Raw genomic sequence first — 18,695 nt, 5'->3', positions numbered from 1 at the left:
ATCCCGCATTTTTTCCCCCCCCCCCCCCACCCACCCACCCACCCGCACTTTCCGCATTTCCGCTCGTTACCATGTATCTTTCCATCTTTCCGAAGCTTATAATCTTATTCTTCGCCGTGCATATATCCGAGTTGTCATTAGTTTTCAAAGATCGAAATATCTTGGTTATCGAGATTTGAAATAAAGAAATGCCAATACTTTCTCATGGCCCGTACAATTCTCAATTCTAATAAATATCTGTGACAAAGTATCGCTATTTCTTTAATATCATGTTGAATTCTGAAACTAACATTGCCGATAAATATTTCACAGCAACTGGACTTAATTTCGCTTTCGATGTTAAAACAACATTAAACATCAGCGACATAACCTTTTATCCATCTCAAACAACACACGGATATGATCTCTACGCATCATCTATGGATAATAAGGAAGATATTTTATTTCTTAATTTAGCATCAGGTAAATGTCATGGAAGGAATTTCTCTCACTCTCTTCCTTCTATTTTTGTTCTTTTTTTTTTCTTAATTTTCTTTCCAATTTTTAATGACTTTATTAATTAAAAGTTGAGCGCCCATTTTCGCTTTTACGATATTTCACTTTAGAAAATATTCCAACGATAATGTAGCATCGCGATGCAAGATATTCCGATTGAAACGAGCATTTACGGCATTCGAAGAACATTAGCTTACGCGCATTATCGAACGGCAGAGCCTAGTCCTTGATCAGATATAATGAACGCACGCGTTTCCCAGCAGAAACCCAGCTAACAACGGCAGTCACTTTTCAAAATAATCTACTTGCTCGTATAAGTAAAATAATTTCAATTATACGAGGTTAATAGATCGATAGATAAACGAACAAATTTCATCTGGACGTAACGAAGGGAGTATTGGATATCGGCTATTCAATTTCCACGTTATTAACTGTCCGATAGGTCCTTTCGTTCTAATAACGATGGCCAACGGGTTGGGACCGCGGTACTCGAGTTATTCGTCAAAATGTCGGTTCTCGCCGAGCAATCCAAATCCACATATCCGCGCACGCCAAAACGTCGCTGAATTCCAAAGCCAAAGATCGCGGCGATATCGCGGGAGCATCCCGTGAAAGGCCAAGGCCGATAATCTAATGGCAAGCGAGAAAATATGGGAGAGCCCGATAACGGGCACACTCGCATCGCACATCAGAATCCGCCTTAATTCTATCCGTTTGCCCAGGGAAAGTGGAGATGATAACGGGCGTGGGCAAAGCAATGCCAGCGAGCTTCGCCAAGTGGGGCTTTCCCAACAGGCCGATCGTCCAGAGTGGCGTTTTCGGTCGATACATGGTCAGTCCGTCGAGCGAAGCCCTCTTCGTGCTCAACGGCGAGACGCGGACGGTGAACTGCGAAATCGGCGGACTCGAGCACCCGAGCATGATCGTGTGGTTCACCGTGGCAACGCATTAAGGAGCTCGCGGTGGCCGGACCAAAGCATCCACGACGCACGCTCCATGTCATCTGGATTCCAGCCCCAACAATCGTTGGATTCTGTTTTATCGATATAATAGGTGGGCTCCGGCTTGGCATCGACGACCCATCGAACGATCGACCGTCGCCTGCGAGCTTTCAGAATCCCTAGTTTTGATGATGCGTCGTCGGTCAGCTAGTGCAATGCGCACGAAGACGCGACTCTCCCAGGCGGATATTCATAGAGTGGCGAAGTGAAACGAAGAGTTGAAGGAAGTGAAGACGTAAATTGACATTTATTTTATTCGTTTGCTGTTTGTTTTACTTTCCCGATGATCGTTAGATCTTCTAGTTAAATGTAATTAAAACATAAGTAACCGAATGATAGATAAGTGTCTCGGTAATTAATATTGATAAATTAAGGTAAAATTTGTGTTTAATTGCAAACGCTGATGAGACGCTGCAAACGCAGAAAAGTTGCGTGACTTTCGACGTAATGTCAGAGGGCCCGAAACCTACTCATTTTATCATCCATTTATTCAAGTCATCTGATAAAACTCTCTCGATCTTTGTCCTTTCAACTCTTTGGTATTTAATCGTTAAAATAATACGAGTCAACAAAAATATTATTTATGAAAGAAAAGAATAAGACTTTTTTTTCGATTTGATAGTAATCTTACGCTTTACGTTCAATTGTAAAAATAATACGGCCACTAGGAAATTAAACGACTCGGTAAGATCTATAATTAAAGCAACGAAACATTTGTTGTAATTAAAATTCATTTCAATCCTCATCCGACAGTATTATATTTCCATTTTAGTCATAGCTAAATTTACAATCAAGATCATAATCATTTCTCCGTTTAATATTATAAATAAATTTTTAAATGCTCAATTAAAATAAATGCAAGTGCTTAAGTTAAATTTGATAATTGTAGGTTTTGGGCTTCTTCGGCTAATAAATTTATTATTCTGAATAGATGTCAAAACATAATATACGTTAATCAGTTAGACATTGAAATTTTAATGATAAACAAACTCCTCTAATATGTTAAGATTTCACATATTTTTAAGCAAATTTCACGAATTTTATATTAGAGCGCTCGTGCCACGGGACTTTAGAAACCTTATCTTACTTATCATAATGCTCTTAATTTTTCTTCTTAATATTCAGACATTGATTATGAGATTGTGTTCATACTTGTAATTATAAACTTAATTAAATATAAGACGCATAAGGCACTAATTTGTGCACAAAATGGATTTTTTCAAGCATTTGTTTAATTTAGTCCTAATTCAGTAATTTGAAAATAAATTACTCTTTTAATGTTTTAATATACAACTTAACATAACGATTAATTGCAACTCGTTTATAATAGTAATAATAATAATAATAATAATAATAATAATAATAATAATAATAATAGTAATAATGATAATATATATAGTGTGCTGAGTTTTAAAATGTTGATAAAATACAGTTCAATGCAGCATTTAAGAAAATTGATAAAAAATTATAATTTTATTATTTGCATAGTAAGATAATTCAAACAATAAATTATAATGAATAGGCATTCGATTTCATGCCTAATCTTTATGACTAATTAAAATTAAATTACAGATTTAGATATTTTTTTAATAGGGCTCGCTGAATTTAATAATGCCAACGTGCATAAGTCTAAAGACAAAATTACGAGCATTAGAGAAGAAAATCACGTAGCAGTTGGCTTTATATTATTATTTGAATAATTTTTCATAAAAAATATTTGATAAGACCTATCATACACAATAATTAGTGATAATGTAGTATTATTACGAATATATTTATAGATATATGAAAATGTTAATTATAGCATTTTTATGAAGAATTGCCTGTTTGAAATTTGATGAAAACATATGTAATATTATCATTATATAATAAATCGTCCCTCGTCTCTCTCATTTAGTCTTGTAATATTATTCTAAATTATTTTCAATCTATAAAAAAAGTATATATTTTTAGCATTGGTTGAAAATAAAAAAAATATTACACAATGTTCTATTTAATGAACATATAAAACATCATATTTCCCTGTAACTCGTTGACATACGAGAATTTTATATTTGCTCATAAACAAATATTTGTTAATTGTTGATGATACAAATTTTTTAAACAAAAAAAAAAAAAAAAAAAAAAAAATTAAAACGGAGAGAGACGAAGAAATATAAATCTTGAAAGGTATTGTATACTACCGTAGATAAATATAATTCTTCTAAATATTTCCATACAATAATACTAAAGGAAATTAACCAAATCGATAAATATTTATTTTATACGTAACATGATTGATTGGTTTTTCATTTTATACAAATGAATATTGTATGGAATTGATTAAATTGAATGTTGAATTTATCAATTTCGTAGCAGCATTACTTTACTTAAATTTTAAAACATATTTAATATTTTTGGCAAAATTACGTTTAAATATTTTAAATAGATAACCTTTCTTACTAACCTGCTTTCATAATTGAGAAGATTAAAATTAAAAAAAATTTGCTCATTCTATTTCGTGCAAAATTAATATAAATAATTTAAAAATTTACCATTTCTTTATTAGACCGTTTATTGACCTTGTGATTAAAAAAAAAAAAATTTTATATTACATTATAAACAAGAAAAAATGTTTTTTTTTATCAATATTATTTATAATAAGATATAATTATTTATTTAATTTACAATAACATTTCAAATTCGCTGTTTACCTTCATGTAGAATAATTAATAATTTTATTATATATTACTTAAACTTACATTATAAACTTAGCAATTAATATTTACATTAAAATATAGACTATTTATATATTTATACACTTAATGATTTATATCTCTGATTTTATTTTAATTCATAAATTCAAGTTGATATGCTTCTTTCGACATCTAATGTTTTAATTAATAATAAGGATATAGTGCAAAATTAATGTATTTCAAATGGCGATTAAAAGTAAAGCTATTAAAGAAAGATTTGATGAAATTATGCGGGTATATAATGAAAAATTTTATAAATCAGTATACAATATCTTTCAAAAAAAAAAAAAAATAAAATAAAATAAAATAAAATAAAAATAAAATTATAATAATAATAAATAAATAATAAAAAATAAAGTAAAAATAATGTATCGAAACCAAGCTCTCGATCTCATAAGATTAAAAATAAAACTCTTTATAAGAGAAAGAGAAGGCGGTAAATAAAGATAAAAAATGGATAGTGGTGATATAATAACATAAAATGAAGATAAAAAGAAAGGGGAAAAAAAATAATAAATACCAGCTAGTATTAGCAGAGTGTACAGAAGCGAAGAGTTATTTTGTTAATGTTACAATCCATATCAGGATGCGTAATAATCAGCCACTTGTAAAAGTTTTTAATGAAAAAAGAAAAGGCTGAATAACGGAAAGTCGTCACGTTATAATACACTCAATTATTAATCCTACAAATTTTCCGACAGTCTAAACTAGCAAAGGAATTTCATGAAATGGTATAAACCTTTTAAAATAGAACAAGATTAATTTTGTTTAGAACAAGCGACTTCGCCCATCTAGATAAAATGCATTGCTAAACAATTGATATTGTATAATTAGCATAAAACAGATACCAAAGTTATATATTTATAAAGGGAAGACTTATACGTATAATGTAAGCCACATAGAATGGCTATTATCCTTGACAAAAATAAAAATAACAGATTATTCGTCTGTTATATAAAGTTGTCATTTCATTTGGAAATGTCAACTTTTCCTAACAGTTTCCTAACTAAATTTCCCGATAAGTATCTAAGTTTAGAAATTATGTTGTGAACTTGTCTAGTCATTGCTTAATAAATCATACAAAATTGTTACTTATGTGTATTATTTTATGTAATAATATTACCATTCTTCATTATTCTTCATTTATTTATACAATTAAAATTTCACTTGATTAAATTAACAAAAATGTAAATAAACAATTAAAGCTAAAAATTATTCTTTAGAATTTCCATTGACAAATTGAATCTTTAGAATAAATTATTAAAATTATTCAGAATTTCAACAATTTCATTAGAAAGCATTATAATTTTTTGACGACTAGAATATTAAAATTAATACAATAGTAATTATAAACGTTTTCTCAGGCTAAATAAGAAATATAAAAATTGTTTCAACTGAGATTAACATTAACTACAGATCACCTCACCAGATTACAATGCGATTTAGCTCATAATGACACAATAATTATATATATTAATGTGTATTTGTTAAGATGCATTCCTTGTAATAAAAGTACATACGATACATATATTTTCATTCAATTTATAACCCAAAATTTTTAAATAAAACAAAAAAAAAAAAAAAAAAATAAGAAAACAAAGAAATATACGAAATAATCAAAAGCTGAGGAGTGGTTAAAATTATTTGGCAAAATAAATTAAAAATGTTTAACGTTCATCATTTATTTTCTAATAAATTATGCTCGTTCAGGATCGCCGAGTCTTTATTTATCTACTGTACAAATTCATTTAGATATTTTCACATTTTCGCATTAAAACGAACTTTCCTGCTTTTATTGCACTTTTTCTTCCCATTTTTAATAAAAATTGTCTAAAATCGCTTAACTAATTTAAAAAAAAAAAAAAAAAAAAAAAAAAAACAATAAAAAAAAAATTAAACAAATTAACGGTACCGATAGAGGAACAGTGCGCGAGGTACTCCCATAATTTATGTTTAGTACATTTAATAACTGTACACACAATCTTGCCAAATACTTATATCTTTTTGTTTAATGTTCCGACAATCCATCAATTCGTATCTACATTTATAGTTCTTTCACACTTCGTGTGTATAAATATTAACCATAAATGCTCACATAAACTTTGTCTTCCACGTTTCGAGTCCAAGTTTGTCCAATTTAACCAGTCTTCTGAAATCTTTAACAAGTTCATCTCTTACCTACGCAAATTATTATAAATGAAGACCTTAAAAACGAAAGCGTTGCCCTGTTTAAATACATCAACTTCTAATTTCAATGAAATAATATACTCGTTATCTTATCGATAGTTCGAATATTTACTAATTTAATATATATGTTCATCATTCTAGATATTATAATTATTAAAACAGTAATTTATAAGATAATTTTACATCATAGTGTCTAAATATTATATTCAAATAATCGAATAAAATGTTCATCAAATATTGTCGTATTGAGATTAAAATTTAAAATAATTTATAACCGTAAATATATTTAAAAACAAATTCCCTCAGCAAAATGAAACAACATCATTATTCATCGGTACAAAACACAGGAACGGAATATTTTTCTCAGCATTAATACGTTTTATTTGATCTTTTTGGTGACTGTAAATACATCAATCATATCGTACAATTATAACAAAAAAAAAAAAAAAAAAAAAAAAAAAAAAAAAAAAACTTTATTCTAATCAACCGACCTTCTATCGCAAAAACTACAAAAACTAATCAAACAAGGACATAAATGAAAATTAAGGTGATAATGCTCGAAATAAAGCGTGTATGATATTTTTCTTCATTTATCACCTTACGCGAAGTCGGAATTCGGAACATCAATACCATACCTCATTAAACATTTATTGGAGCTATGACTCTTGTTCCAATTTCGAAGTATAAATAATGCTTATGATATACTAAATATATATTCCAATATATTCCATTTCAACATAGCAAAAATGTTTTGGTCGTATCGACAAAATCCTTATGTCACTATATATTGCTGATAGATTTATTAATGAAATATTAGGTCCAGTGGAACCGATCATCCAAGTAAGAGGCAAACAAATGTTACAACCTGTTAAGAAGAGAAAGCTCCATTAATCTTGCAGTGACAAGCACTAGACAAAAGTAATAATTCTTAAACGAGTCCGCCACTCACGGTGTTCAATAAGAAATGTTTGGTACTTGATATCCCCGAGATTAAAGTAGACTCGTTGTTGCCAAGTCTACTTTCTTTCTATTCCTTTCTGCTAAAGTGAATCGAACTTAATTTCGTTCTAAATTATGGCAAACTTCCAAATCTAAAGGGCAAACAATGCAATAATGCTCATAGTCCCAAGACAAATTATGCTCGGTAACGTACACTGCACAATTCCAATAGAAGATGTCATTTCTACACGAGTTAAGCGGAATAATATTATTCTAACAGAGCTTCTCCGACATCGCTCCTGTCCTGACTGACTTTGATATGAGTTAACACATAAGATGGTCCAAATATATATATTCCACTGGTGTTGAATAATAATTAATTAATGTCGGACACGACATGCTACGTTCAGGCATCCAATATGCTTCAAACCTGACAGATTTGGATCACATTCAGGATGAAATGAATCGATAATACAATTTCAGCGTGTAAAGCACTCCTAGTGCTGTATTATAATGATAAACTTCATTTGTATTGATATTAGTCATTATAAGAATAAAATGTTACCAACAGACGATAAGGAAATATTAAATCTCAATTATAAGATAAATGAAACATAAAATCTAAAAATGTAATTAACTAATTTATAAGAAATACCTAGTGAGACGAAATGTAACAATATTCAAGTTGAGTAAGCTGTAACAATGAAAATACTCGTTTTATTTTCATAAAATGCTTCAACGTATAATAAATATAATAATTAATGTGCAATGAAAAATAAAATACTTGGATAAAATGATTTAAACGACTGATTTCAATAATTTCCTCAATTGGCAAAGTAACGGTAGCTCGTATATTTATCTACAATAACAGTTAACTTGGTAATATAAATTACTAGACACGTTCATAAAGTAACGACCTATCATCATTAGAAAGTAGTAAACTTTAACAATTTTAATCTCATATTATTACAGTCAAAATGCACTTTAACAACACTGGAACATATTTCCTTATTGCAACATTTAACATCTCTACCGCATTTTGTTGCAAAATTCTATTTACATTTTTCACGCACATTACCACAATTTATTTCATGTGCTGATTCAATTATTTATATTTAAATTTAAATTTAAATAAGCATTCAACCGCTATATCTTCTCGAAAACGATAATAGGTAATTTTTTTATGAATTGTTTTAATCGGACTTAATAACTTGCTAGAGATTATTCTCAAGTGCACAAGTCTTATATTGTCGTAAAAAATGTAGGAAGCTTAATTACTTATTATTTCTTTCTTATTAATACTTACACTTTTTTTTTTAATATTAAAATTATTTTATAAAATGACACTATAACCGTATGTATGGTATTCTGTATGATTTTATCTATTTTACGTGACTATGAGAGAAATTTAAACTAATTTAAACTAATTAAAAATGTCTTATTGTGTCGATTTTAACATTCAAATTACAAATGCTATTTTTTAGCATTAGTTACAAGTGCATTCAGAAATTAGTTTCTAAATAAATGGAGCAAGAAAGATTTCTCGTTGAAAATATTGTATTTGAAAATTTGACTCAATACTTTAGTTATTAGAGTTTACCACAAATAAGCATTTCCTTAATAAAAATTTTAAAGCCATCGAGCAACCATAATAAGATTTATAGAATACATTTCAATTATAATAATTTATTATAGAGAAATATTGACTTATTTATGTTCTATTATATTGAAACAATTTAATCGTTTATGAAAATATCGAGTCAAATGATCATATTTACGTAAAATATGAAATGTGAAATATGAATTTCTTTAAGCTTTTATTGGTTGTATTTCATTTTCTATTACGCTAATTATTATTTTTATTATAAATTTAATTAACGCACATCATCAGAATTTATTATCCAATCATATTATTATAAAAATTAAATGCCTATTAAAATTATAAATACTAGATGATGAATTACGATTGGAAATGAAATTTCAGCCGACCTGTGGAAAACTCTCGATATAAACTCTGATCTATACCAAACGAGTGGGTTGAACATAAAACACGGCAGGTTTATCTGGGCATCTGGACAGAGTTATAAATTGCTGGTTAAAAGAAAATCTATCATCCCAAGGCCATTATCCACATCATATAATTTCGCAGAAACCTCTAAAATGCACGTCTGAAAATAGAAATATCCTACATTTTCCAACAAATAATAACATTAAAATAGAACATACAAATTTACTTCGTAGATAAGGTCGACTTTTCATTAATCAAGATTTATAAAGGCTGAGAAAAAATAATCACATCAAGGCTACAATAAGAAACAATTCTTTTTTTTTTTCTTTTTTTTTTTTTTTTTACTAAAGAACTCATCAATTATCTGTCTAAAAATATATTTACGTAATTCAATAACAAAACAAGATCAAAATATATTGTAATGTTTCTTAATGGAAGTTGTAACTTATCATTGTCAATATTATTTAAACATAATTATATTTAAATATAAATTAAATTATATATCCACATGCACTCTAATATTTGGTAAACTTATCATTCGAAATATCAGTTGAATAATTATACAATCTACAAGAAATGCACATTTCCAATATATAACTCATCTAGTAAGATAAAAAATATATTGCATCATTAGAATTAAAAGTTTGCATCATTTTCTACGAAGGCTACCGGTACTTACGACGAATGATAATATTATTATCAAAATAAAAAAACGTATCATGGAGCGAATTATTTACCGAATCTCGCTATATCTTATACACAGCCAACGAATTTGAAAGATATTTTCATTTGTTTTTGTTTGTTTCATTTTACGTAGTTGAAGATCTACCGTGAGATCTTTTAAAGTCTTAACTACGGTAATTATTCTTTGTTCAGTCATTTGATGTGATCAATTACTCTCTCTCTCTCTCTCTCTCTCTCTCTCTCTCTCTCTCTCCCTCCCTCCCTCCCGCTTTTCTCCGTCTGTTGAATTTTAAATATTGCACTGTTTTACACTAGCACCTTGCCGACTGTAAAACAAAATATAAGCATTACTATAATCTTCATCCTGCGGTTTTTGTCTGCTCGTTACGTCATCATTGTAGTAGTGCCAAGTATCCGTTTGAGGATTTTTCGCATAGGCCGTATAATGTCCAGCAGATACTCCTGTAAAAAATCAAAATTTGCCTCTTAATAAGCTATGGCGTTACAATTTCATAATACAAAAAAAAAATTTACTCCAAATTATATATAATTCTGAACTTTAAATGAGATAATTACTTTAATAATCGAAATGTAGAAACAAAAGTTTTAAAGTATTTAATTGTTCTTACCACCAAAATGACAGACACAGGCATAAAGATCATAAAGGTGTTTGCCACAGTTCAATCCAAGTAAGGGAAAGGTCACTTTGTCGTCAAGTTTCATACTCACGCACTCGTAGAAAACGAATCTAACAAAAGACGTAGACATTAGATTATATATAATTTTCACTTCAATAATTCAATATTTTTGAAACAATAAATACATACCTTTTTAGATAGACTATAAGGAACTTAGGATATCGATGAACAGTCAACGTCTTAGTAGCACATTGATTTCTTTCACATTTTGGACAGTACCAAGGATTATGCTCATCCAAAGTTTCACTTTTAAATTAAAAAGCAAAATAGAATATTAGAAGTAACTTATATAACGTACTCATTAAATTATACAAAAAAAAAAAAAAAATAAAAAAAAAATATGGTTTACATTTACTGTTATTATAAAACAATTACATTGATTGCTGCAATTATTATTATATGGACTTATGGTTCAAAATTATAATTCTCATATTATGATTCAATTTTTTTTTTTTAAATATAAAGTACAATAATAAAACAAAAATATATTTAATGCAATATCCAAAGTCAAAAAATTATGAGAAGACATAATTATAAGGGAGCTTAATCAACGAAGTTCTATTCACCTTTGACTAAATGCCTGCAAACAATCGTACAGTGACAATGGATGATGCGGCCTCTGTTTGCTAACGCTGATGTGATTGATGGGTTTCGGAATTTTAGGAACGTTATCCACAAACCGAACTGCCAACGTATCATCAGATTTTAGAATCACTTTACCACTTTCTGGCACCTTGCAGCCCATACAATGAGATGGGTAATCACAACGAGAACAACGATTACCCTGAAAAAAAATTGTTATTTAAAAATTTTTTTACTATTTTTTGACTATTTTTCTGTAAATTTAATTTATTGCTAAGCACATAGGGTGGATGAGCAATCTAAGTATCAATCAAGTAAAGTATCATTATAATTTCTCACTGTGCGAAGGACTTTTTTTTTAAACAATTTAATTGTTAAACTACAATAAATTTCTATTCTCGTATCAACCATTTTCCAATTTTATCGTCATTAAAATATGCTTTTTAACAATGTAAGCATAGTTTAAAAAAAAAAAAAAAAAAAAAAAATGCTTATAAACACATTATAAAATAATACAATTTTTTATCCATAATTATCTTGAATTTAAAGTGCCAAAGCTTTCAAATGTTTGTTTCCATATTTATTGGCTTTCAGCATATGAAAATGAAGGCTATTACGAGGTTTGGTACAAGTCAACTTTAATCTACAATCCAACAGCTGACACGTCAACACGATAACATGAAATTACATTAATCCTTCGAAATCAAATTCGTCTATTTATTTATCCATTTTATTTTTTCCACAATCTCTTAATACCGAGCCAACAACAGTACACTCAACAATACCAACGACCAATTAATTACTTTCCCTGCACTGCGTAACTTTTTTCATTATCCCACCGTGTTCCAATAACACAATAATTATAAACCATAAAACATAACTCGCTTTTTTAAATGAGTCAAATTCTTAAGAAGGAGAAGAGGCTTCTTCTCGGTGAAGAAAATAATACAAACCTCTCCGACGACAAAATGAAGTGTATAGGTGGAATTCTGCGGCGCGACCCTCTTCACGGTTTCCCAAATGTCTCGGGCATCGACGCTCGACGGCAACTTAATGAGGTGCGGATGGCCGAAGAGTTTCGTGCCCTTGAGATTGTTGGTGGCTTCGTTCGTGTCGTGTCGCATAACCAACGGCACGTTGAGTATCCTCACGCAGGGTCGCAAACGCTGCGACTGGTCGATCTTCATGAACGAAACGATTATCAGCTCACTTTCGCAGCGTGGACATTCATTGGGCGCCTTCTCGCTCTTCAAATAATCCTGTGAGGAAATACGTACTACCTGCTGAGTTTCTGAGCTTTGGCTTAACTTCGCTAATCTACGTTTTTAATAAAAAGCGAGGCCGTCGCTATTCCCGTGCGTATTCTGTGCGTGTCTGCGTAGACGACAATGCACTTTGTAACAATAATTTTGTAATAACGATCTGCTCGTTTACGCGGTCAATGAAAAAACTGATAAGAGAATAAGAATACAAAGGAAATGCCGACGATATGGAATGAAACGGTTTTCTGAAATAGATTAGAACGAAAAATAAAGTTAACGCGGTTAAGTCGGTAAACTTTAGCTAATAAATTACGTCGATAATGCGTTTAAATTAATGCGTCAAATATTTATGTATTTGATAGGACTTTATTAATAATTTTAATAAGAAAGCAACAAAGAATACAATAAAAGTATGGTAAAATTACTATATTTAACTTCGATCAACAATGATGAATGTTAAAATAGGAAAAATTCTTCGGAAAATCATAGCAAATGTTTACTCCATTTAACAAATTCTCAATATACTTTATACTTTTACATTATAATTATTATTATTAAGTAATTATTAATCAGTAGCATCAAATTAGCATTCGCTAATAATTAATTCAATAAATGCACTTGACAAATTTTATCGTTGTGACGTGGAAAAAATATTAATTTTTTCTAAATACAATTTTTTTTTTATTTTTTTTTTTGCAATAATCTTAACAGGCAATGCGCGGTCGTTGCTCCTTATATAGAACTAATCAAAACATAACGACGAATGCGCACATAATTACATAAAAGGAAAAAATCGCGTGCCCATATTTAAATATACGGCGACACATGTGCTAAGCAGCAAGTCAAGATTTATTATCGATTTTCATTGTCCACTTATTGGCATATAAGTAGCTATAATAATCGTCTAGCCAATACTTTGTCTTGAATTTTATTAATTTTCACACCAATCGATTCCCGAACTTTACCAAACGTTACTTTGAATTAAATTTTGACGCGCATTAACCGTAACGATGCTAAGTATTTAACGGGGAAATCTGATCTCAAGCCCACGATAAACGACCTCACCGTTATAATAAATCTATAGAATGATAATAATACCAATAATAATAATAAAGCTTGCTATAAATTTCATAAATCCAAGTCAAAATTACAATTAATTTTTATTTTGAATTTTACTAACTTGACTGAATTTAGTAGATTTTTAAAGAAACGAGAAAGCTATTTAAATTCGTAATAGCACTTAATATCGCATGAAAATATTAGAGTAACTTTTAAAGCAACGCATAAAATTGTAAAAAGTAATTGGAATAATAAACATTGTTATTAATGAGAAATTATTAATATCTGCGTATAATCTTGAATAAATAATGAAACAAAGAAATTTGTGAAGTTATTGTTTTTATAAATGGTCCCTCAGTTAATACGGCAGTGTCAGATTAGTCTGAATTGAGTTCCGATCAAAATATAGATGCGGCTTGCAGATTAAACTAAAAATGCGGGTCACGTGAGTTTCCATCTCAAACAAACGCCACCTCCGCTCAAACTCTAAAATAAAAAGAGTGTTGAGCATCCCCGGCTTATCGACGCATCCGAGCTGTTTCTGGTTCTCACGCATGCCATTACAACATCGCCCTGCTAGAGCGTCAAATGACCTTTTCTCAGACCTTCCCGAGGTGATTAAAATGGTAACCAGGTACCCTGTGTGTACACCCCTGCTGCAAGATTAACACTGCCGATTTCATCATTGGGATGTAAAAGCGTTAATATAGTTATATTAGTTACTTCGCTTAACTTTTATCGAAAATATTTTAATCTCACTAATAAATGGCTCAATTAGTTTCAAAATGAAACAAAAATTCTGCTGTATATTGAATGGGATGTTGAAATTGTTGCGTGTTAAAAGATTCTCAAAAGAATTTCATACCTCGATACAATTACTGCATATGCGAAATTCATGGCATTTCTTGCAGTACTTCTTCATGTCATTGTTCTCGAGACAAATAACGCAAGGAACCTCCGAACTAGAATTTGCAGGAGCCATATCGCTGCTGCTGCTGCTGCTGCTACTGCTGCTGCCGCTATGTCTCGGGTCAATCAAGCGATCGCTAACATTGTTTTGGCTTGGATCAATCACACGATCACTAATCGGTGGTTCGTTCTCAATCCAAGGCTTTGGAGGATCCATCAGTTCAAACGCATAGATCGAGCGATTTATATCTATGACGTTTCTTAGTAACTGATTGTCTTCCTATTCAGTTAAAAAATAATAAGATTTAACTCTTCCATTTCTGGCGTTTTATTGGCTTAAAATAAATTGGAATTTAATTTAACTTTTTAAAATTGCCAAATAAAGTGCTCAATAGTGAAATTGATTATATATCGAAGTAGTAAACAGTTCTCATAATCGATAGTACGAAATATAAATAAAAAATAAAAATAATGAAACGAAGACCATTAAAAAGATAATAATTGAACGTATCTGTACTTCGGAATGTAGCTTTGTAACAAAACTGACGGTTACAAAAATGTTCTACCAAAGAGAGATTTCCTTTTGGAGGGCAGTATCAATAGCAGCCTGACACTAACTAGCAAGCTATTTTCTAAACCCTCCAAATACGCAATCGACAAATTTATATAAGAGTAATAAATAACAAATGTTATCTTACAAAGTTAAATTACCAATGTATTAGCTATATGATTATTGAAGACCTTAACCATGGCGATTCTAGCTATTGGTATGTCTTCTTTGCCAAGTGTTTTCAGCAGTTCTTCTTTGAGTTTGTTAACACGTGATTGTTTATTTAATGAAACAACACATCTCATAGAGGGTTCACCATTCGAAGGAATGTATGTTACAGTGAATTGTCTTTCCATTGCATGGGGCAGAGGTACGGAGAGGTACATAAATGGCTCATAAGTAACCGAAATGTGTTTACAAATTGCACATACAACCTGAAATCGAAAAATAAATTTATCCACTTATAAAATATTCATGTTATTGATGTGTTACGATACTTTGAAATCTATTTTAAATTTATTAAAAATAGACAGGAATGTAAAGAATGTTTTTATCGGAGACGCTTTATGATGTATACCAATCGTAACAGTTACATACCGACAAATGTCTCCTTGTAGTTTATCATTAATCATGCAAAATAAACTTTCAATATTTAAAATAATTTATTCCAAAACTTTTTGGGAATAATAAAAGATTAATTAATTTCAATTATTACATAACCATCATAGCACCAGCAACTAAGAACTATTTACTATGAACTTGTCGGCATAAAACGTTACACTTTGATAAACTAAAACTAAATATAAGTATTTCATAAATCTATAGACTTATTGTTCATTTCTCATAGTATTTCTGAGGCTTATATAAATATAATTTCTTTTATAAACACTCCTCAAGTCTACTAATTGGGAACATACGATTATATTATACATCTATTTATATTTACATTATCATTGATCATCGTTAATAAACTGAATAATGCAAACAGAGAAATATGAAGTATTATTTTACCGTGCTTTTAAACTGTCCTTGGAAGGTATCAACGATAACACTTTGATTCGCTCGTAAGTGCTTCGCCCAGTGTTTCTCGGCTTCTACTTCATCCTGAGATGCAAGGGAACCATTCTCATGATTCTGTAATAACCTGGAACACTGCAATCCAACTGAGCCTAATTTGTCTTTTCTGTGATTTTTTTCCTGATCCTCCAATCGCATCCTCTTGACGTTACATTTTTCAAGACCACTATCGTATTCAGTCTCGGAACCACTTGATATACCACATTCTGGACTACAATTACTCCGTTGGCAGTTAACTTCTTTTATTCGTTTAATGCTTTTATTATCAGAGTCATGGTTTTCCGTTAGGTTGGTATTTTCAAGAATTATTCGACGGCTATTTTCCTTTGGAAACTTCTGAGAATCATAATGAATCTCATTATTACATTCCTCCGGAGTCACGAGAAAGTTCGCATTGCTAGTTTTCGCATCTTTGGCAATGTCGTTAAACTTATCGAGACGGGTTTCGCGATTTAAAAGTTTTTGCATACCGTTAGGAATAAAACTAGAGTTCCTATCTATCACTTCTTCCGAATCTAAAGTTTCTTCGTCGTCATTCAATGGGGAACTGTGAGGTGAATTCGCTGTACTATCCAAATCGTCCATATAAGAATCTAAGAAAATATTAGATGAAAAATATTCGTCAATAACTGTACTAATGGTTAATTTTAAAAATTACTATGGAAATTTTTTTAAAAATTGTACACACCTCTAGGTGAACCGGGCATGGTATCGTTAGGACTGTTAGGACCTTCGGGTGATGGTGGATTATCAAAACCATCCATAAGACTGGAATTACTTGTGGCAGTAAATGTCGCACCTAAACAGGAATCTCTTTCTCCATTTTGATTTGAATTTACAGTGCTGATGGTAGTGACAGTGGCAGTGGGTACGTGACAGCTTTTACTGGACTTTGCTACATTCATCTGTTCGTGTAAAGAATCTAGCAACAATGCTAAAAATTCTTGACAATCGTGCTGTGAATATGCAAAATAATGATAAATAATTGAGAACTTTAAAATCCGCATTCTACAATTTAATATAATATTCTTTACTAAGCATACCTGTCTATAATCCTTAAACTGTGAATGATATAAACCAAGGGTCTGCTTGAACTCGGTTGGTTGAAGAACATTATACTTTCCTGACCACATTTTGCTGAGCAATGAACTAAAGTTTGCCATTAATGAGCCAGGTGGAGGTAACTTTTCTCCTCTTTGCTGTAGCTCGAGAAAATGTCGTAACACTGGCGATGTAGCGGTCAGACATTGTAATCCAGCAGCCATAAAACATGTGTTACCTAAGTTACGAAGGCCGCAGACACCAGCTGGTGCAGCTACTTCTAGAATAAGAGTAAGTTACAAATTATGAATTTTGTTAAAATTAAAAATTATTAACTATATATTCATAAATGTACATAATTATATTCAAGTAAAAAACACAATGCGTACAATTGAGAATTTAATAATTACCAATGATGGAATCATCAGGAGTATCACCAGTATCAGAAAATAGATTATTTAATTCAGTTCCGGTTGAGGGGAGAAACGGCCCATATTCTATTCCATTCCTAGAATCATTTAAAGGATCTGTAACTAGATCTGAAATTTGTGGATGCAGTGGAATGGCATAATCTGAAGCTGAAGTGTTCGCTTCGGTCCTAGAAAAAAATTGTTTTAATGAATGACTCGCCTACTTGAATTGTATTAATTATAAATCAATACAAAGTACGTAATCATTACAAATATTCAATTATGACTCTTATTGATTAAAAAATAGTTTTCTATACAAAACTTTTCAGGCTTTTATCAATATAACAAATATCAACTTCATTTACAAATAGCAATAAAATATTTTAATTGTAATATATTTTTATGTTACAAACAGATTAAATTTATAAAACACGATATTAATTATAGCAATTTTATTTACAAAAAGGAAGAATATAAAAATAAAAAAAGTTCTAAAAAAAAAAACAATAGAAAAATAAAACAAATGTGAAAAACTTATGTAAGAAAATATTTTTATTTTATCTATTTTTACATTTTCTACTTTTGCGATCATAATATTTCTATTATGATACTAAAGAAAAAATCTTTGTAAGAAAATATTAAAAAACATTAATAGATAGGATAAAAAGATTTCATAATAAAATGGTATAAATTTAAAAAAAAAAATTTTTCCAATATTTGGATCATATTAACAATGTAATTCAAACAAATTTTATTCCCTAAATTTATTAATTTACTCATTAACATAATAGAAAATAAAATATAAAAATACATTCCCCTTAACCTAATTAAAATGTTTGTGAAATGATTTGTTTATGCATTATTCATGTTCATTTCATAAAATACATTATGGTTGCTAAATATCTAATACAATTTATTTTATTTATGAAAATTTTAATAAATGTTAATTGAATCTTACAAACTGAATGAATATTTACCATGTATTTTCAATACCCATTCTGCTGTCGTTGGAAGAAAGGTTGTCTTCGTGAAGTGTGAGATTGTGATCCAATGAAGAA

General features: G+C 29.9%; 2 protein-coding genes across 2 annotated transcripts in view; one reads left to right on the top strand and one right to left on the bottom strand.

Annotated features, from left to right (window-relative positions):
• The window catches only part of Fstl5 (follistatin-like 5), a 326,084-nt gene extending 324,185 nt beyond the window's left edge, over positions 1-1,899 (top strand). The window contains exons 16-17 of the mRNA XM_011501504.1: positions 313-462; positions 1,218-1,899. Of these exons, the coding sequence (XP_011499806.1) occupies positions 313-462; positions 1,218-1,447 (380 nt within the window). The 3' untranslated portion in view covers positions 1,448-1,899. The remainder of the gene's footprint in view (positions 1-312; positions 463-1,217) is intronic.
• Positions 1,900-9,782: 7,883 nt separating this feature from the next.
• LOC105363848 (uncharacterized) overlaps positions 9,783-18,695 on the bottom strand; it is a 10,860-nt gene continuing 1,947 nt past the window's right edge. The window contains exons 2-13 of the mRNA XM_011501647.1: positions 18,615-18,695; positions 17,638-17,825; positions 17,230-17,507; positions 16,875-17,142; positions 16,121-16,779; positions 15,271-15,543; positions 14,516-14,839; positions 12,283-12,588; positions 11,314-11,531; positions 10,877-10,993; positions 10,679-10,797; positions 9,783-10,511 (exon numbers count right to left, since the gene is read on the bottom strand). The exon at positions 18,615-18,695 is cut by the window's right edge and continues 129 nt beyond it. Of these exons, the coding sequence (XP_011499949.1) occupies positions 10,339-10,511; positions 10,679-10,797; positions 10,877-10,993; positions 11,314-11,531; positions 12,283-12,588; positions 14,516-14,839; positions 15,271-15,543; positions 16,121-16,779; positions 16,875-17,142; positions 17,230-17,507; positions 17,638-17,825; positions 18,615-18,695 (3,004 nt within the window). The 3' untranslated portion in view covers positions 9,783-10,338. The remainder of the gene's footprint in view (positions 10,512-10,678; positions 10,798-10,876; positions 10,994-11,313; positions 11,532-12,282; positions 12,589-14,515; positions 14,840-15,270; positions 15,544-16,120; positions 16,780-16,874; positions 17,143-17,229; positions 17,508-17,637; positions 17,826-18,614) is intronic.

This window comes from Ceratosolen solmsi, unplaced genomic scaffold, assembly GCF_000503995.2.
Source record: "Ceratosolen solmsi marchali unplaced genomic scaffold, CerSol_1.0 scaffold28, whole genome shotgun sequence".
NCBI lineage: Eukaryota > Metazoa > Arthropoda > Insecta > Hymenoptera > Agaonidae > Ceratosolen > Ceratosolen solmsi.
This window is presented reverse-complemented; position numbering and strand designations above follow the sequence as displayed.